At 46.0% G+C, this 18,684-nt stretch overlaps 1 protein-coding gene across 8 annotated transcripts in view; it reads left to right on the top strand.

The window, feature by feature from the left end:
* ptprt (protein tyrosine phosphatase receptor type T) overlaps positions 1-14,368 on the top strand; it is a 1,756,894-nt gene extending 1,742,526 nt beyond the window's left edge. For all 8 annotated transcript variants that reach the window (XM_086005548.1, XM_086005547.1, XM_086005549.1 and 5 more), the window contains 3 exons: positions 8,226-8,389; positions 9,327-9,462; positions 11,556-14,368. In XM_086005548.1, the coding sequence (XP_085861674.1) occupies positions 8,226-8,389; positions 9,327-9,462; positions 11,556-11,609 (354 nt within the window). In that variant the 3' untranslated portion in view covers positions 11,610-14,368. The remainder of the gene's footprint in view (positions 1-8,225; positions 8,390-9,326; positions 9,463-11,555) is intronic.
* The last annotated feature ends 4,316 nt before the right edge of the window (positions 14,369-18,684 follow it).

Here is an 18,684-nt window from a genome sequence, read left to right as displayed (position 1 = left end):
ACAGTACAGGTAGACTATCCTTTATCCGAAAACCTCGGGACCAGCCGTGTTTCGGTTTTTGGAAAATTTCGGATTTCAGAAGGTATTTTATAAGACTGGGAAATTTGTCGGGGTGGGGGTCGGCGGGGGGTCGGGGGTGGGGGTCGGCGGGGGTCGGGGTCGGCGGGGGTCGGCGTTGGCCGGGGGGTCGGGGGCGGGGGTCGGGGTCGTGCGCACGACTTACGCTGAACGAAAAAACTTTCGGTTTTCAGAGGATTTCAGTTTTCGGAGGTGCGGATAAAGGATACACTATCCCTTATCCGAAAGGGTGGGGGTCAGGGGGGGAGAAAAGAATATCGGACAGGCCGCTGCAGCTATCGGACGGGCCACTGTATTGTTGGGTTCACTCTCCCGGTATACCTCCTTCACACTGCCCGGTTCGGCCTGCAATCTCCTACCCAGGAGGGAACTCAGTGACCCTCTGCCCTGCTCAGCGTAAGTCGTGTGCCACTCTGGTCATGTCGTGCGCACGACTTATGCTGAACGAAAAAACTTTCGGTTTTTAGAGGGTTTCGGTTTTCGGAAGTTCGGATAAAGGATAGTCTACCTGTATTGAGTTGCTGAAATTGTAGTGTATGTACCTTTAAGGGGAGAACTGCTTTTTACAGCTCCTGTATACTGTAGTACCGGCAGTGACCACACCTGTATATAAACCCTGAGTAGGGATCTGAAAGTTTAGTTTTAGAGTAACCCACATCCAGTAAATACCTGTTGATTGTTCCTGCAGTCTCGTGTCTAGATATTGAAGGACACACAACATCAAAAATACACGGATCTAACAGTGGCGACGAGGCAGATTCAAACCTACCTGCAACTCTGCATTACCTCCCAGGGATTCGCTCCTGGAGAACAGTGGAAGAAAGTTGAGGCCAGAAGCACGGGCGTCGACCACGAGCAACCGCCCAGTCATCCAGCAGAGATTGAGCATCGCAGGGGAGGCTGTTGAGAGCTGGGCTTGGTTCTCCAGTCACGGTGGTCCAGCGAAACGGGCTGGCAACAGGTACGGCGCAGACCCTTCCCGGACAGCGGCGGCTAGAGCCGACCGACAGCACAGAAAAGGCCGAGCAGCGTCGACGGGAGAAGAGAGAGGGTAGAGTGCACAGGGCGCAGCCAGTGTTCAGGACCGAGCGGCGTCGATGGGAGAAGAGAGAGGGTAGAGCGCACAGGGCGCAGCCGGTGTTCAGGACCGAACGGCGTTGACGGGAGAAGAGAGAGAGGCGCGAAAGAAAATGTGCAGAGCGCAGCCGGTGTTCAAGGGATGAGCAGCGTCAGTGGGGAAGAAAGGGAAATGCGCAGAGCGCAGCCGGTGTTCAAGGGCCGAGCAGCTGCAGCGGAGAAGAAGGGAGAGCGCGGGAAAACGCCATTTTGAGCCGCAGCGGAGAAGAAGGGAGAGCGCGGGAAAACGCCATTTTGAGCCGCAGCGGAGAAGAAGGGAAGCGTGGGAAAACGCCATTTTGAGCCAGTATAACCACACCCAGGGATGCCGAAGAGTGGCAGTATCACAGCGTTCGACAATGAAGTCGAAGATTGGACGACATATGTTGAACGCATAGAAGTGTACTGCAAGGCGAATGTAGTGCCAGATGAGAGGAAAGCGCTGGTATTGTTGAATTCCATGGGTGCAAAAACGTATGGCTTACTGCGAAACCTAGTAACCCCAGAGAAGCCAGTGGACAAGGATTTTGGAAACATAGTGTCAACCCTACAGAACCACTTAAACCCCACACCGCTGCTGATAGCAGAAAGATTTAAATTTCACAAAAGGAACCAGCATAAAGATGAAAGTAATGCTGAGTATTTAACAGAATTGCGTAAGCTATCGAAACACTGCCAGTTTGGAGCGGGACTGGCAGATACCTTAAGGGACAAGTTTGTGTGTGGGCTTCAAAGTGAAGGAACCCAGAAACGGCTTTTATCTGAAAAGGACCTTACGCTGGAAAAGGCTTTCAGCATGGCAGTATCGCACGAAGCAGCCGCACGGGGCACTGCAGAGATACAACGGAGACCGCAAGAATATGGCACAAATGAAATGTCATACGGAACAGTGAAGTGCTATTGCTGCGGCAGAACAACACATGACCATAATGATTGCTGGTTTAAGGACAAAGTGTGCAGACAGTGTGGAAAAGTAGGACACATAGCAATAGTCTGCAGGTCGGGAAAGAAAACCAGCAGCAAGAAATCTCCACAGGAGAAGTACAAGAAGGTACATAAGGTGACGGAGAGTAGTTCAGACGAACAGAAAAGTGATACAGACTCCGGAAGCATGGAGCTGCGTTGTCTGAAACTACATAAGGTGATCCAAATGGAGGATCATCAAACTATCTCGGTCACGCTCAAGATAGCTGGAGTCCAAGTGAAAATGGAATTGGACACAGGATCAGCCCTAACAGTCATAAACCGAAGGGACTACAAGCGGCTATTCTCACATATACCCTTGAGAGATACAGAGATTGTCTTGAAGACGTACACGGGGCAAAAAGTCTACCCCAAAGGAAAAATAAGGGTGAACGTTGTATATAACGGTAAGGAAACACCAAAAATGGACCTATATGTATTGCCAGATGGAGGACCACCACTACTAGGGCGTGAATGGATCCGGAAGATACAGCTAGATTGGCATTCCATACAAGCACTGACTGTAGATGCCAAAAAGGATGACGACGCCACACCTGGACGACTGTCAAAAATGCTAACTGACGCACAAGAAGTGTTCCAGGAGGGACTTGGAACAATAAAAGGCATAACAGCGACAATCAAAATAGAGGAAAATGCAAGCCCAAAGTTTTTTAAGGCCAGACCAGTGCCTTATGCGATCCGCCCAGCTGTCGAAGCAGAGCTGGAAGGTTTGGAACGTTCAGAAGTACTGTCCAAAGTGGACTGGAGCGAGTGGGCCACACCCATCGTTCCTGTAATGAAGAGGTCGTTGAGTAATACGCCTGGGGAACCAAAGAAAGTTCGCATCTGTGGGGACTTTAAGGTGACAGTGAACCCAGTCCTTCACACGGTACAATATCCGCTTCCGCGGATTGAAGATATTTTCGCCTCGCTATCTGGAGGGAAACGCTTCACTAAGATTGACCTGGCCCAGGCGTACCTGCAAATGGAGGTAGAAGAAGCCTCGAAACAGTACCTCACGATCAACACTCATAAAGGTCTCTACCAATACAACCGGCTGGTGTTCGGGGTAGCATCAGCTCCGGCTATTTGGCAAAGGGCAATGGATCAAGTCCTGCAAGGGATTCCAGGGACCCAGTGTTATTTGGACGACATACTGGTCACGGGTGAAAATGACAGTGCTCACCTTGCCAACCTGGAGCAGGTGCTCACTAGATTGAAGGAATATGGGCTCCGAGCAAATCGCCACAAATGCGAGTTTTTCCAGAAACAGATCTCGTATTGTGGCCACGTTATTGATGAAGAGGGGTTACATAAGTCCCCTGAAATGATTGAGGCAGTAGTCAAGGCTCCAGCACCGGAAAATGTGTCACAACTGAGGTCGTTCCTCGGGCTGGTGAACTACTACCATAAGTTCTTGCCAAATTTGTCTACAGTACTACACCCACTGAACACCCTACTGCAAACAGGGTTACCATGGAAGTGGAATGACGAATGTAAACGAGCTTTCCAGAAGTGCAAAGAATTGATCACATCAAAAGAGGTGTTGGCTCATTTCAACCCAGCACTACCCATTCGGTTGGCGTGTGATGCATCACCCTATGGCATTGGAGCGGTGAGGCCAGTAGCCTTTGCGTCTCGGTCACTAACCTCAGCCGAGCGTAACTATGCCCAGATTGACAGGGAGGCCCTTAGCCTAGTGTGGGGAGTGAAAAAGTTCAACCACTATCTGCACGGGCAGAAGTTCACCTTGCTGACGGACCACCAACCACTTGTCTCCATCTTTAATCCAAAGAAGGGCGTGCCGGTGATGACTGCGCAAAGGCTACAAAGATGGTCGCTTTTTCTAGGGGCGAACCAATATGAAATCGAGTATAAGGGCACGAAACAGCATGGAAACGCTGATGGGCTATCACGCCTGCCACTGCCTACTGCGGAGGAAGCACCAGCAGTGGACCCTGTCGAAATATTTCATTCAACTATAATTGAACGCTTGCCAGTAACTAACGCTGATATAGAGAAGGAGACCCAAAATGACCCGACACTGTCTCTGGTATATGACTTGACGGTGAAGGGATGGCCAACACATGGCGACTCACTGTTGCCAGCATTCTCATCCAGAAGAGAACAGCTGTCAGTATGCCAGGGGACCTTGATGTGTGGATCCCAAGTGGTAATTCCACCCAAGTTAAGGGAGAGAGTGCTCAATGAGCTTCACGAAGGCCATCTGGGAGGGGTGAAAATGAAAAGCCTTGCTAGGGCTTATGTGTGGTGGCCGGGGATCAATCAGCAAATCGAGGACCTGACAAAGAGCTGCTCAGGATGCCAGAAGGTCCAAAATGCACCACCACATGCCCCTCTACACCCATGGGAGTGGCCCTCATCTCCATGGCAACGGGTGCATATTGATTTTGCTGGTCCATTCATGGACTCAATGTTTTTAATAGCCGTGGATGCGCACTCGAAATGGCCTGAGGTGATCAAAATGTCCTCCACCACCACGGAGAAAACTATTGCAGTCCTACGGACCATATTTGCCAGGAACGGCTTGCCAGAGCAGATTTGCTCTGATAACGGACCACAGTTTGTGTCCGAAGAGTTTCGAAGATTCATGAAAAGGAATGGGGTAAGGCATTACACATCTGCCCCGTATCATCCAGCCACAAATGGATTGGCTGAGAGGTTCGTACAAACCTTTAAGAAAGCAGTAAGGGCCATGTGCGATGACGACATTCCACTGCAGCATAAGGTGGACAATTTCCTGTTAGCCTACAGAAATGCGACACATGCAGTCACCAACCAGACCCCGGCCATGATGTTCTTTAACCGAAGGTTGAGATCTCGTCTGGATTTGCTCAGACCAAATGTACGAAGAGATGTTGAGAATAAGCAATTCCAGCACATCAATGAGAAGCCGACAAGGAGCTTCAATGTAGGGCAACCAGTCTTGGCCCGCGACTACCGAACAGAGAAATGGCAACCAGGAACGATATGCACATGGCAGGGGCCACTAATGTACACAGTGGATGTTGGGGAGAACATTGTGAGACGCCATGTCGACCAGATCCTAGAGTCACAGGAACAAGTCAACCCCATTTCTCGCGCACCTGGTGATGAACCCGACATACAGGTAGCATCTACACCAGGAACAGTAGCATCGGAAGCTGATGAACCAACTGACGACAAGGGGCCTCCGCACCAAGAACAAGACATTCAGGAAAGGCGCTATCCAGAAAGGATCAGGAAGCCGCCCCAAAGACTGAATTTATAAATGGACTAATTTCAGTTAATGTGCATGTTAAAAGTGTTAATTGTTAAATGAATGTTATGGTACTGTCAATCTAAAAGGGGAGGAATTGTAGTGTATGTACCTTTAAGGGGAGAACTACTTTTTACAGCTTCTGTTTACTGTAGTACCGGCAGTGACCACACCTTTATATAAACCCTGAGTAGGGATCTGTACGTTTAGTTCTAGAGTAACCCTCATCCAGTAAATACCTGTTGATTGTTCCTGCAGTCTCGTGTCTAGTTATTGAAGGACACACAACATCAAAAATACACGGATCTAACAGAAAACACTGACAATCACTGCACAAAGGTGAGCTCTTGCACCCAGGCTCTCCAATGACTCCCTCCATATGCTGGAATAGATGGCAGCTGCAGGTGAGATGACAGAAGTGATCTGTCACTGGTGAGAGAGGTTCTCCCAATGAGGTGGCACTGGACATACAGTTGGATTTAAAAACTTGTAAGCTAAAGAAATCTGTATATGTATAAAAAATGCAGTAACCAAAATTTTCTTTGCTCTGAAACTCACCATGTGCAACATTGGATCCTTCACACCACTTCTGCAGCTGTCAACATTCCACAAACATTACACCAGACTTACAACATGCCATACTTACCTGGCGTGTTGTCCGGACATCGGGAAACCCGACCCAGAAGCGGGAAATTCGAAAAACAGCCTGAAAACTACTGACAAGTACCTGTTAATAGGCAGTTAATTGCCTTTAATCCATTTCCTGCCGCTAGGTGTTGGGTCCATTCACAAATCGGGGACCCGACACTTGGGAAGGTTGTTTGGACCCGCCGTCAATCAAAATGCCGTTAACCTCTGACCCGCCTCTCTGTGCGCCGGCAACATTGTGGCCTTTGTATTCATACTTTAAATGATGTCCACATTATTGGAATGTTCTCTCAGGGTGTTAACCCTTAATTCATGGTGCTGTTACAAGCCAGGTTAAAGTGTGCATAGCTCCACTCTCATTGTGGAGCATTACTCAGCAAGGGCACGGATCAGGAACTCGATGCAGAAACACTACCCCTAGTTATTCCTTTTCAGGGAAGCAGAGCAAAATTTACCTTTTACACTAAAATGAATGTAAAAGTATAACAGCATGCATCTCAAAGGAGTACCCTCAAGATAAGGTCCAGATCCTTAAGCCTCCTTCAGAGAAACTGGCCACCGGTTGCTTTTAAAAACTTATTTGTTAATGTTATTTAAATTCTACCATGTTAGCAGTGGCTGGCCTCCCAAACACTACCATCATCTATGCAGCCTTCCAAAGATGGTTGATGAAAAATTCCTTTTTAACAGTTGTCCTTGGCTCTTAGCAATCCACTTACTGTATGACATTCTGTTATAGGTTTTATTTGGCTATGTACCCTTAGAATCATTTCTGGAAAACTGGTGAAGACCTGGGTCTAGTGAAATTATTTCTGTACCACTACAAATTGATGGTAGACAGGCAGTAAAAAGGGTTTTTTTTCCAACTGATTGCCCATCAATTTGGATCAGTTCCTTTATCATTCCTACCATTTCCTACCCTATCAATGACTCTGCAGTTTTGAAATTTTTTTGATGGTTATTCAAAAACCTTGAAAAGATAATGAGAACTCCTCATTAGCCAACATGTTATTAAGAATTCTTAATATCAGTGGAACACACTGGGGTCAGGTTCATCAGAGTCAAGATTCTACAATTGTAGTCAATAAAGACTAAGTTGCAAATCTCAAACAAAATTTTTATTTAGTGCCCTCAAATAAATTGTGTGTTTGTCACACTCTGGAGATGTATCTTGGCAGTTCCACAGACCCCCATACAAAGGAGGCAGAAACTAAAATAATTGATGGGCCACATAGCCTCTAAAATATAGAACAAAATTCTAGTAAGAATCAGCAAGGATGTCCTGCAAAACCTCAAACTCAAGTGAAAAAGGGTCTAAGATTTGAAGATAGATGCAGGGACCTGGAGGAAAGTGGGGAGATTAATAGCCCGGGTAGAGCAAGAAGCAGGGAATAAATTGACTCATTACAAGATAACACAGAAGCTCTGCTGGATTATCTCATAGCTATTTAAAATAGGATGAAATGCTGGATGTAGTGGTCACTCTGATAAACATTCTGTGCGATTGTCAGAAAAGCATCCAGGCCACTTTGAGAGAAGTGTTGAAATTATATATTCCACTGAATGTAATGTTAACCCTTCAGAATTTTTAACTCCTTGTCTTAGTTTCATCTGATTATTTTTAAGTTAATCAGTGCTTTAGAGTTTCTAAATATACCATAGTGAAAAATTGAAAGTCTACCAATCCTCCATCCTTTAGGGAGTGGTTCGCTCTTGTTAATGAGATATGGCATTGCCATTGCATACTGGCAAATAGTCTATGCTCACATTATTTGAAATATGCAGAGATGGTTCTTGAGTTTCCATGGATACCTTCTCCCTCCCCTTCCCTGCAATCGGTCTACATCATGTTAATAGATTCTCACGTAAATACATTTCTCCTCCAGTACAAATCTTGACACTTCATTAGTGCTCCTGCCAGAAATGTGCACCATTAAGATGGTGTCCACCATTCCAACGTTTTATATGGATCCCATCTATGTTCAAATGTATTATGATATCTGTAGCCTTAATGCCATTGTGGTTTTGGCTTGTGACTGGACTATATTGCATTTTCTATTAAAACATTTTCTTTCATTAAAATGTTTTGAAACTACAAAAAAGTATTGGATTGCATATAAATTCATATGTTTTATTTTCCCTTCTGCAAATTGTCTTCCAGCCTCAAGACGGGTATCGCATTGTGCAGCAGTTCCAGTTTATTGGTTGGCCATCATACCGAGACACTCCAGTGTCAAAGCGCTCTTTTTTGAAACTGATCAGGCGTCTGGAGAAATGGCAAGAAGAGTATGATGGGGGTGATGGTCGTACTGTAGTACATTGCTTGTGAGTATCCACACCATTCAGTTGTTATTAGTTTCAATCAGATAAATTATACCCTTCACAGGATTGCGTTAATTGTTCATTATCCCCTACTTCCTCCCTGCCTCACCTCTTACGCACTTGCCCCATTCCTCCTTTCTTATTCTCCCCACTACTCCTCTCTCCTCTCCCACCTTCTTCCCTCCAATCCTTTCTCCCCTCCCATCTGCTTCATCTCCCTTTCCACTTTCCTGCATGGGTCCAATCATTCCTCTACCCTGCTTGACCTGAATGATGCACTTGGCCTTCATTCCCTTGTGCAACGCCATGGGAGATCAGCTAGTTATTGCTCATTTTTTTTTCCAAGGAAGGAAATTTGTACTCTTCAAGGTCAGGGATATCAGTCTGGGAGATGGAATGCTTAGCACAAGCGAGATGCAGAGTAAAGCTTTCCAAACAGTATTAACTCCATCCCCCACCCCATCACATCTATATAGCATAAATCCTCCACTTCCCACACCAGCCATCCGTACAGTCTCTATGTGAGATCGATAGTTTGTGCTGTGGATTCTCGGTTACTCAGGATTGGGATAAAACCGCCCAACCACATTTTATTTAGGACTCTTACAGCCCCAGAGAGGGAAGAGCCTTTCATTTCTTCAATCTTGGCTGTTCTTATTTAAACTTGTAATCCTAAATTAGATTTTTTAAAAGGGATAACTTTATTAAGTATAAAACATATACAACAGCATTCAGCAGTTCAGCATCTGCTAACAAATTTTTCACCAGATATATTGCCAGGTATAGATTATTAAGGGAACTCACATACTGAAACTGATATATAAGCACCACATACTGAACACATGGATGGATTCTCATACTATATTACACGGCCCAGAGATGATGTGCTAACCCACTTCACTACCTGCTGACTAAAAATGCTTATGCTTTTGTCTTTCAGTAATGGTGGTGGGCGTAGTGGAACACTTTGTGTAGTTCGCAGTATCTGTGAGATGATTCATCAGCAGAATATAATAGATGTTTTTCACACAGTCAAAACACTACGAAACAACAAATCCAACATGGTAGATACACTGGTAAGATTGAATACCTCTCTGCCTGTTGTAATAATGCACTTGGGCTTCTCTAAAGGTTTCAGTCTGGAAATTATTGTTTATGATATTAGCTGATGAATGCTTAGCTCTTTTGAATGATAATCTCCTGTCTGCTACTTTAATGTAGGCATTAACCTCTTTATTTTATTGATCAAACCCTCTGCTAAAATTGCACATTAAACATTCATTTGCTACTATTGGCAGCGGTAATTTCTAATATATTATTTTTAGACAAAAATACATCTGTGTTAATTCATTATTATAATATCAGAATATAGAATAAACAGACTTTATTAATATTCATTCTCAGGATGTGGACGTCATTGGCAAAGCCAGCATTTATTGCCCATTCCTAGTTGTCCTTGAGAAGGTGGTAGTTGGCCTTCTTCTTGAACTGCTGCAGTTTGTGTGGTCCAAGTCAGGATGGTATGTGACTTGGAGGTGATGGTGCACCTGATGCCCTTTCCGTCTAGGTGGTGGGGGACATGGTCTTGGGAGGTGCTGCCGAAGAAGCATTGGTGACTTGCTGCAGTGTATCCTGTCGATAGTACATAATGCAGCCACAGTACATTGGGGATGGAGAGTTAGGGCCTAGAAATTCAGTTTGGGGCGGCCAGCTCGCTCGCGCCCAGAAAGTACCGCTGCGCGCGGAGCCACTTGCGCCCGCCGGAAATTCAGTTTCAGCGCCCCAACTCGAAGGCGGCCGCTATTCAAGGGTTTCAGCGCCCCCACTTGGGGCGCTGAAACTGAATATCGGCGCGCTAGGTGCCGCAGCGCCACCTGCTGCGGAGCGGCAGGCTGCGGTACTGCAGGCCTTCCTCCCTCTCTTAAGGGGGAGGTGCCTGCAACAGCGAGATCGCCGCTCGCTAGTGCCGGCAAATGAGCCCGGCACCACGGAGAAGTGCCGGGCTCCCAGAAAACAGCCGGCAATGCCGCGGGGGGGGGGGGAGTGGAGGAGGCCGGGGAAGGAGGTGCGGGCAGGCGGCCGCCGAAAAAGCGGCCGACCGCACCTCCGCCTTAACTCGCCCCACTAACGCTACAGGACGGCCCCGTTTTCTGATCGCTGTTTGCGGCCGCTGCGGAAGAGGCGGCCGCAACTAAATATGGCGGTCGGGCCGGTAGCGGGGCGGCAGCGGGGCACTGCACACACCGATGACGTCATCGGTGGCGGCGCAGCGCTACTGGCTAACGCCGCCATTACCGCAGCGCTGAATATCGGCGAAAGCTCAGCAAGTGGCGCAAAAGCCCTCTTTGGGCGAAAACTGGGCGCAAAGCCTGCTGAATTTCTCGCGTTTAAGCTAGTGGATCGTGTGCCAATCAAGCAGACTGCTTTGTCCTGGATGGTGTTAAGATTCGTGAGTGTTGTTGCAGCTGCAACCATCCAGGCAAGTGGCGAGTATGCCATCACACTCTTGACTTGTGCATTGTGGGTGGTAGAGAGGCTTTAGGGAGTCAGGAGGTGAGCCACGCATGGCAGAATACCCAGCCTCTGACCTGCTCTAGTAGCCACGGCATTTATTTGTCTGATCCAGACCAGTTTCTGGTTAATGGTGATCCCCCAGGATCTTGATGGTGGGGGACTCGGCAATGGTAATGCCATTGAATACCATGAGGAGGTGGTTAAACGCTCTCTTGTTGGAGTTGGCCATTGCCTGGCACTTGTGTAATATGAATGTTACTTGCCACTGATCAGCCCAGTCCTGGATATTGTCTTGCTAGATGTGGGCGTGGACTGCTTCATTCTCCGCGGAATTGCGAATGGAGCTGAACACTATGCAATCATCAGCGAACAGCTCCACTTCTGAGCGTATGATGGAGGGAAGGTCATTGATGTAGCAGCTGAAGATAGTTGAGCCTAGTTCACCGCCCTGAGGAACTTCTGCAGAAATGTCCTGAGGCTGAGATGATTGACCTCCAACAACCACTTTCCTTTGTGCCAGGTGTGACTCCAGCCTCTGGACAGATTTCCCCCCTGATCCCCATAGTCTTCAGTTTTAGATATTTATTAACAGAAAGAACTAATAATCATGTAAAAGTTACACGATTTATAGAGAGTGTTTCTTTTTCTCTCCTAGGAGCAATATAAATTCTGCTATGATGTGGCACTGGAGTATTTGAGTTCATTTTGAACTTTAGTGATGAGAAGATTCATTGTGGTAGCACAGTGACATTTTTATCAGAAAAACACTTCATATCCTGTGTAAAAAAAAAAATGTGCATCCAGAAAAAGCTTGCATAGATTTGTGTTTTCAAGCATCATGGTGAAACCAGGAAGGAAAGCAAGCAGCATCCCAGTGCCAATCACATACAGTATCCACAAGAACTACCTGGATTGGCTATAGGACGTAGCGTTGGACTACTCCATCTTTCACAGGAGTTCTGCTTGTGCTAGAAGTAAATTGATGTAACCGGTTTAGATGGAGATTTTTGCCAACTGTTCATTTTGTCGATTGTCCTTGTATATTACATTCCACGGTGTTTAAATTGTTTGCATAACAGTACTAATAAATGCTATCTATGATCTATTAGCAAAGTTTTATTTAGCATTTTTTAAATAACTGGTATCAGAAATGCTAAATAAAATTAAGCAATAATATTCCTGTTGGGTGTTGATCTCCTGTTAATTTTGATGATCCCTCTGGCAACAACTTCCATTAAAAAGGTACAGTTTTGGAGCACCAAGTTGTTTTGTGAGAATAAGGCTTTAAAACGCCAATACAACCTTTAAACAGCCCACTATAAAACTTTCAACAACTCTTCAGGTACCTAACCTTTAAACAAAGTGAGCAACTTTTGATTATACAGTATGTGACTGAGACAGCTGAAGATGTACCTTTCACAGTAATAGTCTGTGCTTTGTTCAGTAAAGCTATTATTGCAGTAGACTTTCTTACGGCTATTTTGGGGCCTATTATAAAGGAGGATGGGTGTGTTATAAAGAAAGTGATTTATATATGAAATTAAAAGATAAGTTATGCGAATGCTGGAAACCTGAAACAAAAAAACGGAACTACTCAAAATGCACAGCATCTAAAAGAGAAAAATAGGTTTACATTTCTGATTAAATCCTTCATCAGAATTCAGAGATCTGATGAATACTCTCACCCAAAACATTAACCCATTTTTTTTTGCAGATTGAACTCGGTGCATTTCCTGCATTTTCTATGTTTATTTCAAGCGGATTCATTTCATCTGGGGCACTATTCAATTCACTGGTTAATACATTTGCATTAAATTGTCTGCTTCTTTAGCACAGTCATTAATCTGCAAAAAAATAAACAGTTTAGAACTACTGCACTAAAATAGCCCGGACAAAAATTTAACATAAATGCATTAACCAGTGCATTGATAATAATGCCAAGAAAATTAAGCTCCCGGGTGTTTTATATGTGTTCTCTCTGATTGATGGAGCCATCAGTAAGGTGTACTATAGCAGAAGGTTTTACCTGAGAGCCTTGTAAAGGTGGTTTGCTGTATTTTAGGTGTGATTTAATCCGATTCATTAAGCTCATTGTTACTGACAGAAAGTAAAACTGTAGCATAAACCAAGTACGTCTCTTGTCAATTTTTATTGTGATCTTGTCAAAGCGTCATTCTCATACTTTTGCTAAACTTTATAAACTGTTCATTAACTTACAATTCTTATAGATTATCTGAACTCCATAAATACATATTTGTAAGAGAGAAACATAAATTGAGTTATACGAAGTCCTTAAACTTTAGAAGGACCTTAGAAATTCTACCTCCGATCAGGTTGTTTGGTTGTCAGCTTAGTATCATTCTTCAGTGACTGAAGAATATCTGTAAAAGATTTAAGTTTGCCTGGCATAGTTTTCTTCATCATTTATTTTACTTTGCTGTGATTGTGCATCATTTATACAATTTTGTTCAGCATAAAATTATTTTCTCCCCCTTCGTTTGGCTTTACCAAAAAAGAATCCATGGTACTGCGCAAACCTTGAGGCATCAGTCCCAGCCCCGTAAAGTATCTGTCAAATAATAAGACGCAACAGGCCTAACCTCCATATATGATATAGAAATACTTGCTCCAAACTCAAAGGTCAAATCTGTGATACAGTGTTAAATCTCAGCAAAGTTCATGGTATTATTAATATACGGTTGAGTAAAATCCAAGATTGGGTGGCCAAAGTCTGTAATTCCTTGCTAAGGAATTCCTTGGCATTGAAGAACAAATTCTAAATTATTAGTCATTTGATCGTAACGGATCAAAGCAACATTCCTTGTTCTTATTAATGAAAGAAACAAAACCAAAAAAGTGAGATTATTGAAAAAGCAAACACCATTCTGAATTGCCAACGGTTTCACACTATTTACTTAAAACAAATTAATACTGTCCCATGCTGAACCATGTGTTCTGAACGATCTAGCAGGCTGTGATCTAAATAAAGCATTGTGCTTTTACAGTGCTTGTGCCAGCATTTTGTTCCCCCCCCATCTCGGCATAAAACGTGCTGGATTATTCACTGTAGGCACCCTAATTTAAATACTAACACTGCATAATCAGAATATTAAACCTATGTACAAGCAAGAAAATAATCAAACCAATATGTTTCTTCTCCTGTGCTCATTGGTGTTTGTTGTTCCCTTCTCAGCTCAGTTTCTGTGTTTGGTAGATGAAAGCATGTTTGAGTAGCTTCATTGTGTAATATTCTGTAGCAGGTTACTTTCTCGCTTTATAAAATGTGGTAAATTATGTTAAGTCAAATAATATATGAAATATATTTTTGACAGTACATAAAAGTAATGTGAACTTTTGACAACTGCAATGCCATCTGATTAATTTATTCTTATATGTTGTAAGGAAATGTTTGTAAAATGGGCCATGTGCCATCTGTATAATAAAATAAATGGAATATGTGATGCAACAGCTATACCTTCCTGTGCTCATTTGGATATTTTGTGTAAAATATAGTACCGACATATAAATATAGAATGCCTTGCGACAGAAGGTGGAAAACAATCATGTTTCCCTCCACCTCAAAGCTTCATGAATTCTGTTATTGAAATACGATCATTTGATTGTAACGGTTTAAGTTCCTCCTGAAGCTAAAGTGAGTCAGATACTATGGAATTAGTGATTAGCATTTGGAGGGAACTTCCTGCTTAGGGCAGTGCAGAACCCTGGATTTAGTTAAGAAACAATTGGTTGCTGTGATGAGGCAGACTGTAGGGTCTTTCTGGAGGAATGAGCTAAGATGGAATGAATGGCCTTCCTCACCCACATTTATCTTGTGATCTGACCATCTTGTGACAAGTGTTTTATTAACTAATTTAATGAAGGCTCAACAAAGAGTTGAATTAGTATTCTTACTGATAAATTAATATGTTTGTTGCTTGTTCTTCTTTCGTATGGTAGTAGCAAGAAACAAATTAAATATCAGTATCTAAGTCAGATATCCAGGCCAAAGCTTCCGGTGTAACAGTGTGGATATCTTGTAGGCTGCCTGTGAATTTCCTCTGAGGGCAGTGCTCACTGATGTGCTCCAGGGTCTGATTAGGTGCTCCACAGGTGCATGATGGGGATGCTACTTATATCGCACAGTGTGATTTCATGTTTGATGTTGCATGGAGTTATTTCTGTCAGGAATGTTTCTTTAAGAAGTGTTGACCTTTCCTTTAAAGTCTCAACCATATTGTTAAATAAATCAAGAAATCGCATTCACTTTATGAAGATTTTGGTACCTTGCTTTTCAGCCTACTTGCCTGCTTGTGCTTGGAAAAGGTTATCTTTCTCCATGGAAAATTTAGACTACAACCGCATTTAACCTTAACCTGAATCATAAATTGATTCAATAGCAAAATACTGCGGATGCTGGAAATCTGAAGTAACAACAGAAAATGCTGAAAGCACTCAGCAGGCAAGGCAGCATCCGTGGAGAGAGAAACAGAGTTAACGTTTCAGGTCTGGGACCCTTCATCAGAACTGGAAAAGGTTAGAGATGTTGTAGGAATTGTCAGGTTCCTAATCAAAAGACTGAGATTGAGTCAGTCTGTTAACTAAACTAAGTTTAATACTGTTTTGCAGAAGTAACAATCAAACGCAGCAGAACTAACAAACAGGTCTATGCTCAATGCTGACTCCACGAGGACTGAGAGAAAGGGCTCCTCCCTCTGACGTCATGACGTCATCACGTTTCCCGCCGTTGGGAACGTCACGTGACCCACGTGGTGACGTCATCGCGTTTGGTCTTAACCCTTTAGAGACCGCGCTATTTACATGTAGTAAAACGAATACAGGTACAGATTCATTCTGTTACAGATAATTATGTACATCGATATAAGAGTCCCTTGGTGGCTCTGCCACATGCGCCCCCCCAGAATTGTCTTTAACAGTGAAAGCCAATCGAAGAGGAGGTCGGACAAGTCTGTTCGAACGACTCCTATATTCCCGGAGAGGAACTTGTGGAGCGGTAGATGGGCTGACAGGTGGAACGATCCGTTCGGACGTAGTAGCAGCAGGCGGTCGACCACGGCGTGATGGCTGTGCAGTTTCGAACGGCCGGTCGAGGTCCAGCTGCGCGGGCTTGAGTCGGTCAATCGAAATGTAGTCAGGTTTGCCCCCGGTGTTGACCAAAAAACTCTTGTCGTCTGCCTCCCGCACCCGGAAGGGGCCCGTATAAGGAGGCTGGATTGGACCGCGATGGGCATCATGGCGAACGAAGACAAACTCGGCCTGCCTTAACTCCGTTGGAATATGAGAGGAAGGAAGGCCGTGGTACGACGTCGGAATCGGCTTAAAGGAGTCGGCCGTTTCTCGGTGGGTGCTGAGTTGATCAGCCGCGGACCACGGTTTAGTTGGCGATGGCAAGAAATCGCCCGGCACCCGGAGTGGTTGGCCGTACACCAGTTCCGCGGAAGATGACTGCAGGCCTTCTTTAGGCGCTGTGCGCCAACCAAGCAGAACCCACAGAAGCCGATCCACCCATGCCATGCCTTGAAGGGTGGCCCTTAGCGACGCTTTTAGCGACCGATGGAACCGCTCACACAACCCGTTCACCTGCGGGTGGTAGGCCGTGGTGCAATGGAGCTTGGTGCCCAAACCTGAGGCTACAGCGTTCCAAAGTTCAGACGAAAACTGTGGACCGCGGTCGGATGAAATATCTGACGGGACACCGAAACGTGCGACCCACGAGGAGATAAAAGCCCTGGCGACATCCGCGGAGGTGGTAGATGTCAAAGGAACTGCCTCTGGCCATCTTGTAGTGCGGTCGATCATGGTCAGGAGGTGTGTGAACCCTTGTGACGGCGGAGGCGGCCCAACGAGGTCGACGTGGACATGGTCGAAACGGTGTTCTGGCACTTCGAAAGTGGCCAAGTTGGCTTTTACATGTTGTTGAACCTTAGATTTTTGAAACACGATGCAGGTGTTGGCCCAGTCGTGAACATCTTTACGCATCCCTCTCCAGATGAATTTAGATGCCGGTAATCTTTGAGATGCCTTCACGCCAGGATGCGAAAGTCCGTGTATTGCATCGAAAACTTTGCGATGCCAGGAGGTCGGAACGTTCGGGCGGGGATCCCCCAAGGAGACGTCGCAGAGCACAGAGGTGCCTGCTGAGTGGAACTGCACATCTGCTGGCTGGATGCAGGAGGAGTCAGAACGGAACGCCTGTGTTTCCGGATCGGTGGCTTGGTCGGCAGCCAGTTGGGAATAGTCGATCCCCAGCTGAACGCTTGGATGGTCGCACGCGAAAAACAATCAGCCACCACGTTGTCCTTTCCAGCCACGTGCTGGATGTCGGTAGTAAACTCCGAAATAAAGGTAAGTTGTCGCTGCTGTCGAGCCGACCACGGTTCGGTGGTCTTGGCCATGGCAAACGGCAGTGGCTTGTGATCCACGAACGCGGTGAAGTGGCGTCCCTCTAATAAAAATCAAAAATGGCGGATAGCCAGAAACAGCGCCAACAACTCCCTGTCAAACGTGCTGTATTTGCGCTCATTACGTTGTAGTTGGCGACTAAAAAACGCCAGTGGCTGCCACGTGCCGCCGACCCACTGTTCCTGCACGGCGCCTATAGCGTAATCCGAAGCATCGGTCGTGAGAGCGATAGTGGCACCCGGCAGTGGGTGTGCCAACATAGTGGCATTTGCAAGAGCGGTCTTCGTGTCGCTGAAGGCGCAGTCCATCTCGGGCATCCAAACCATGGGCCCTTTACCCGGCTTTCCCCTGAGAGCCTCGTAGAGTGGTTGCATTAGTTGAGCAGCCCTGGGAACGAAACGGTGGTAAAAATTTACCATACCCAGGAACTCCTGGAGGGTCTTGATGGACTGCGGCCGTGGGAACGCTGTAATCGCCTCTACCTTCGACTGAAGCAGCAGCGCACCCTCCGAAGTGATGCGGTGGCCCAAGAAGTCGATATGTGGTAGGCCGAACTGACATTTAGCCGGGTTGATTATCAAACCATGTTGATGGAGGCAGCGAAAGAGGGTGCGCAACTGGCAGATGTGTTCCTCTTTGGTGGAGCTGGCGATCAGAATATCGTCAAGGTAGACAAATAAAAAGGGAAGGTCCTGCAGCACCGAATCCATCAGACGCTGAAACGCCTGCACCGCATTCTTAAGCCCAAACGGCATCCGGAGGAACTCGAAGAGGCCAAAGGGAGTAATGACTGCCGTCTTTTGGATGTCTTGGGGGTGTACCGGCACCTGATGGTATCCCCATACGAGGTCGACCTTCGAGAATATTGACTTTCCCGCCAAATGCGCGGAGAAATCCTGTATATGGGGTATTGGGTACCGATCGGGGGTTGTAACGTCATTAAGGCGTCGGTAGTCACCGCATGGCTGCCATCTGCCACTGGGTTTCGGGACGATATGGAGTGGTGAGGACCAGGGACTGTTCGACCGGCGAATAATCCCCAACCGCTCTATTGCGGCGAATTCTGCTTTAGCGGCCGCGAGTTTGGTGGGTTCCAGGCGCCGAGCTCGTGCGTAAACCGGAGAGCAGGTCATTGCGATGTGGTGCTCCACGCCGTGTTTGGCGGTGGATGAGGAGAAAATAGGCTTGGTTAGCTCCGGAAATTCCCTGAGCAGGCGAGTGAATTTGTTAGGCGCGGGTGTAGCACAGGAAACCGTGTGCGACACAACTGTGCTGCGGAAACAAGGGATGGAGTTGAAGGTGGCCGCGTTAATCAGACGGCGATTTCTCACGTCCACCAAAAGGCTGTTGGCGCATAAAAAATC

This window comes from Somniosus microcephalus, chromosome 13, assembly GCF_052327205.1.
Source record: "Somniosus microcephalus isolate GS21.2 chromosome 13, FLI_Smic_1.0, whole genome shotgun sequence".
Classification (NCBI taxonomy): Eukaryota; Metazoa; Chordata; class Chondrichthyes; order Squaliformes; family Somniosidae; genus Somniosus; species Somniosus microcephalus.
The sequence above is the reverse complement of the archived record's forward strand: the minus strand, read 5'-3'. Positions and strand labels throughout refer to the sequence as shown.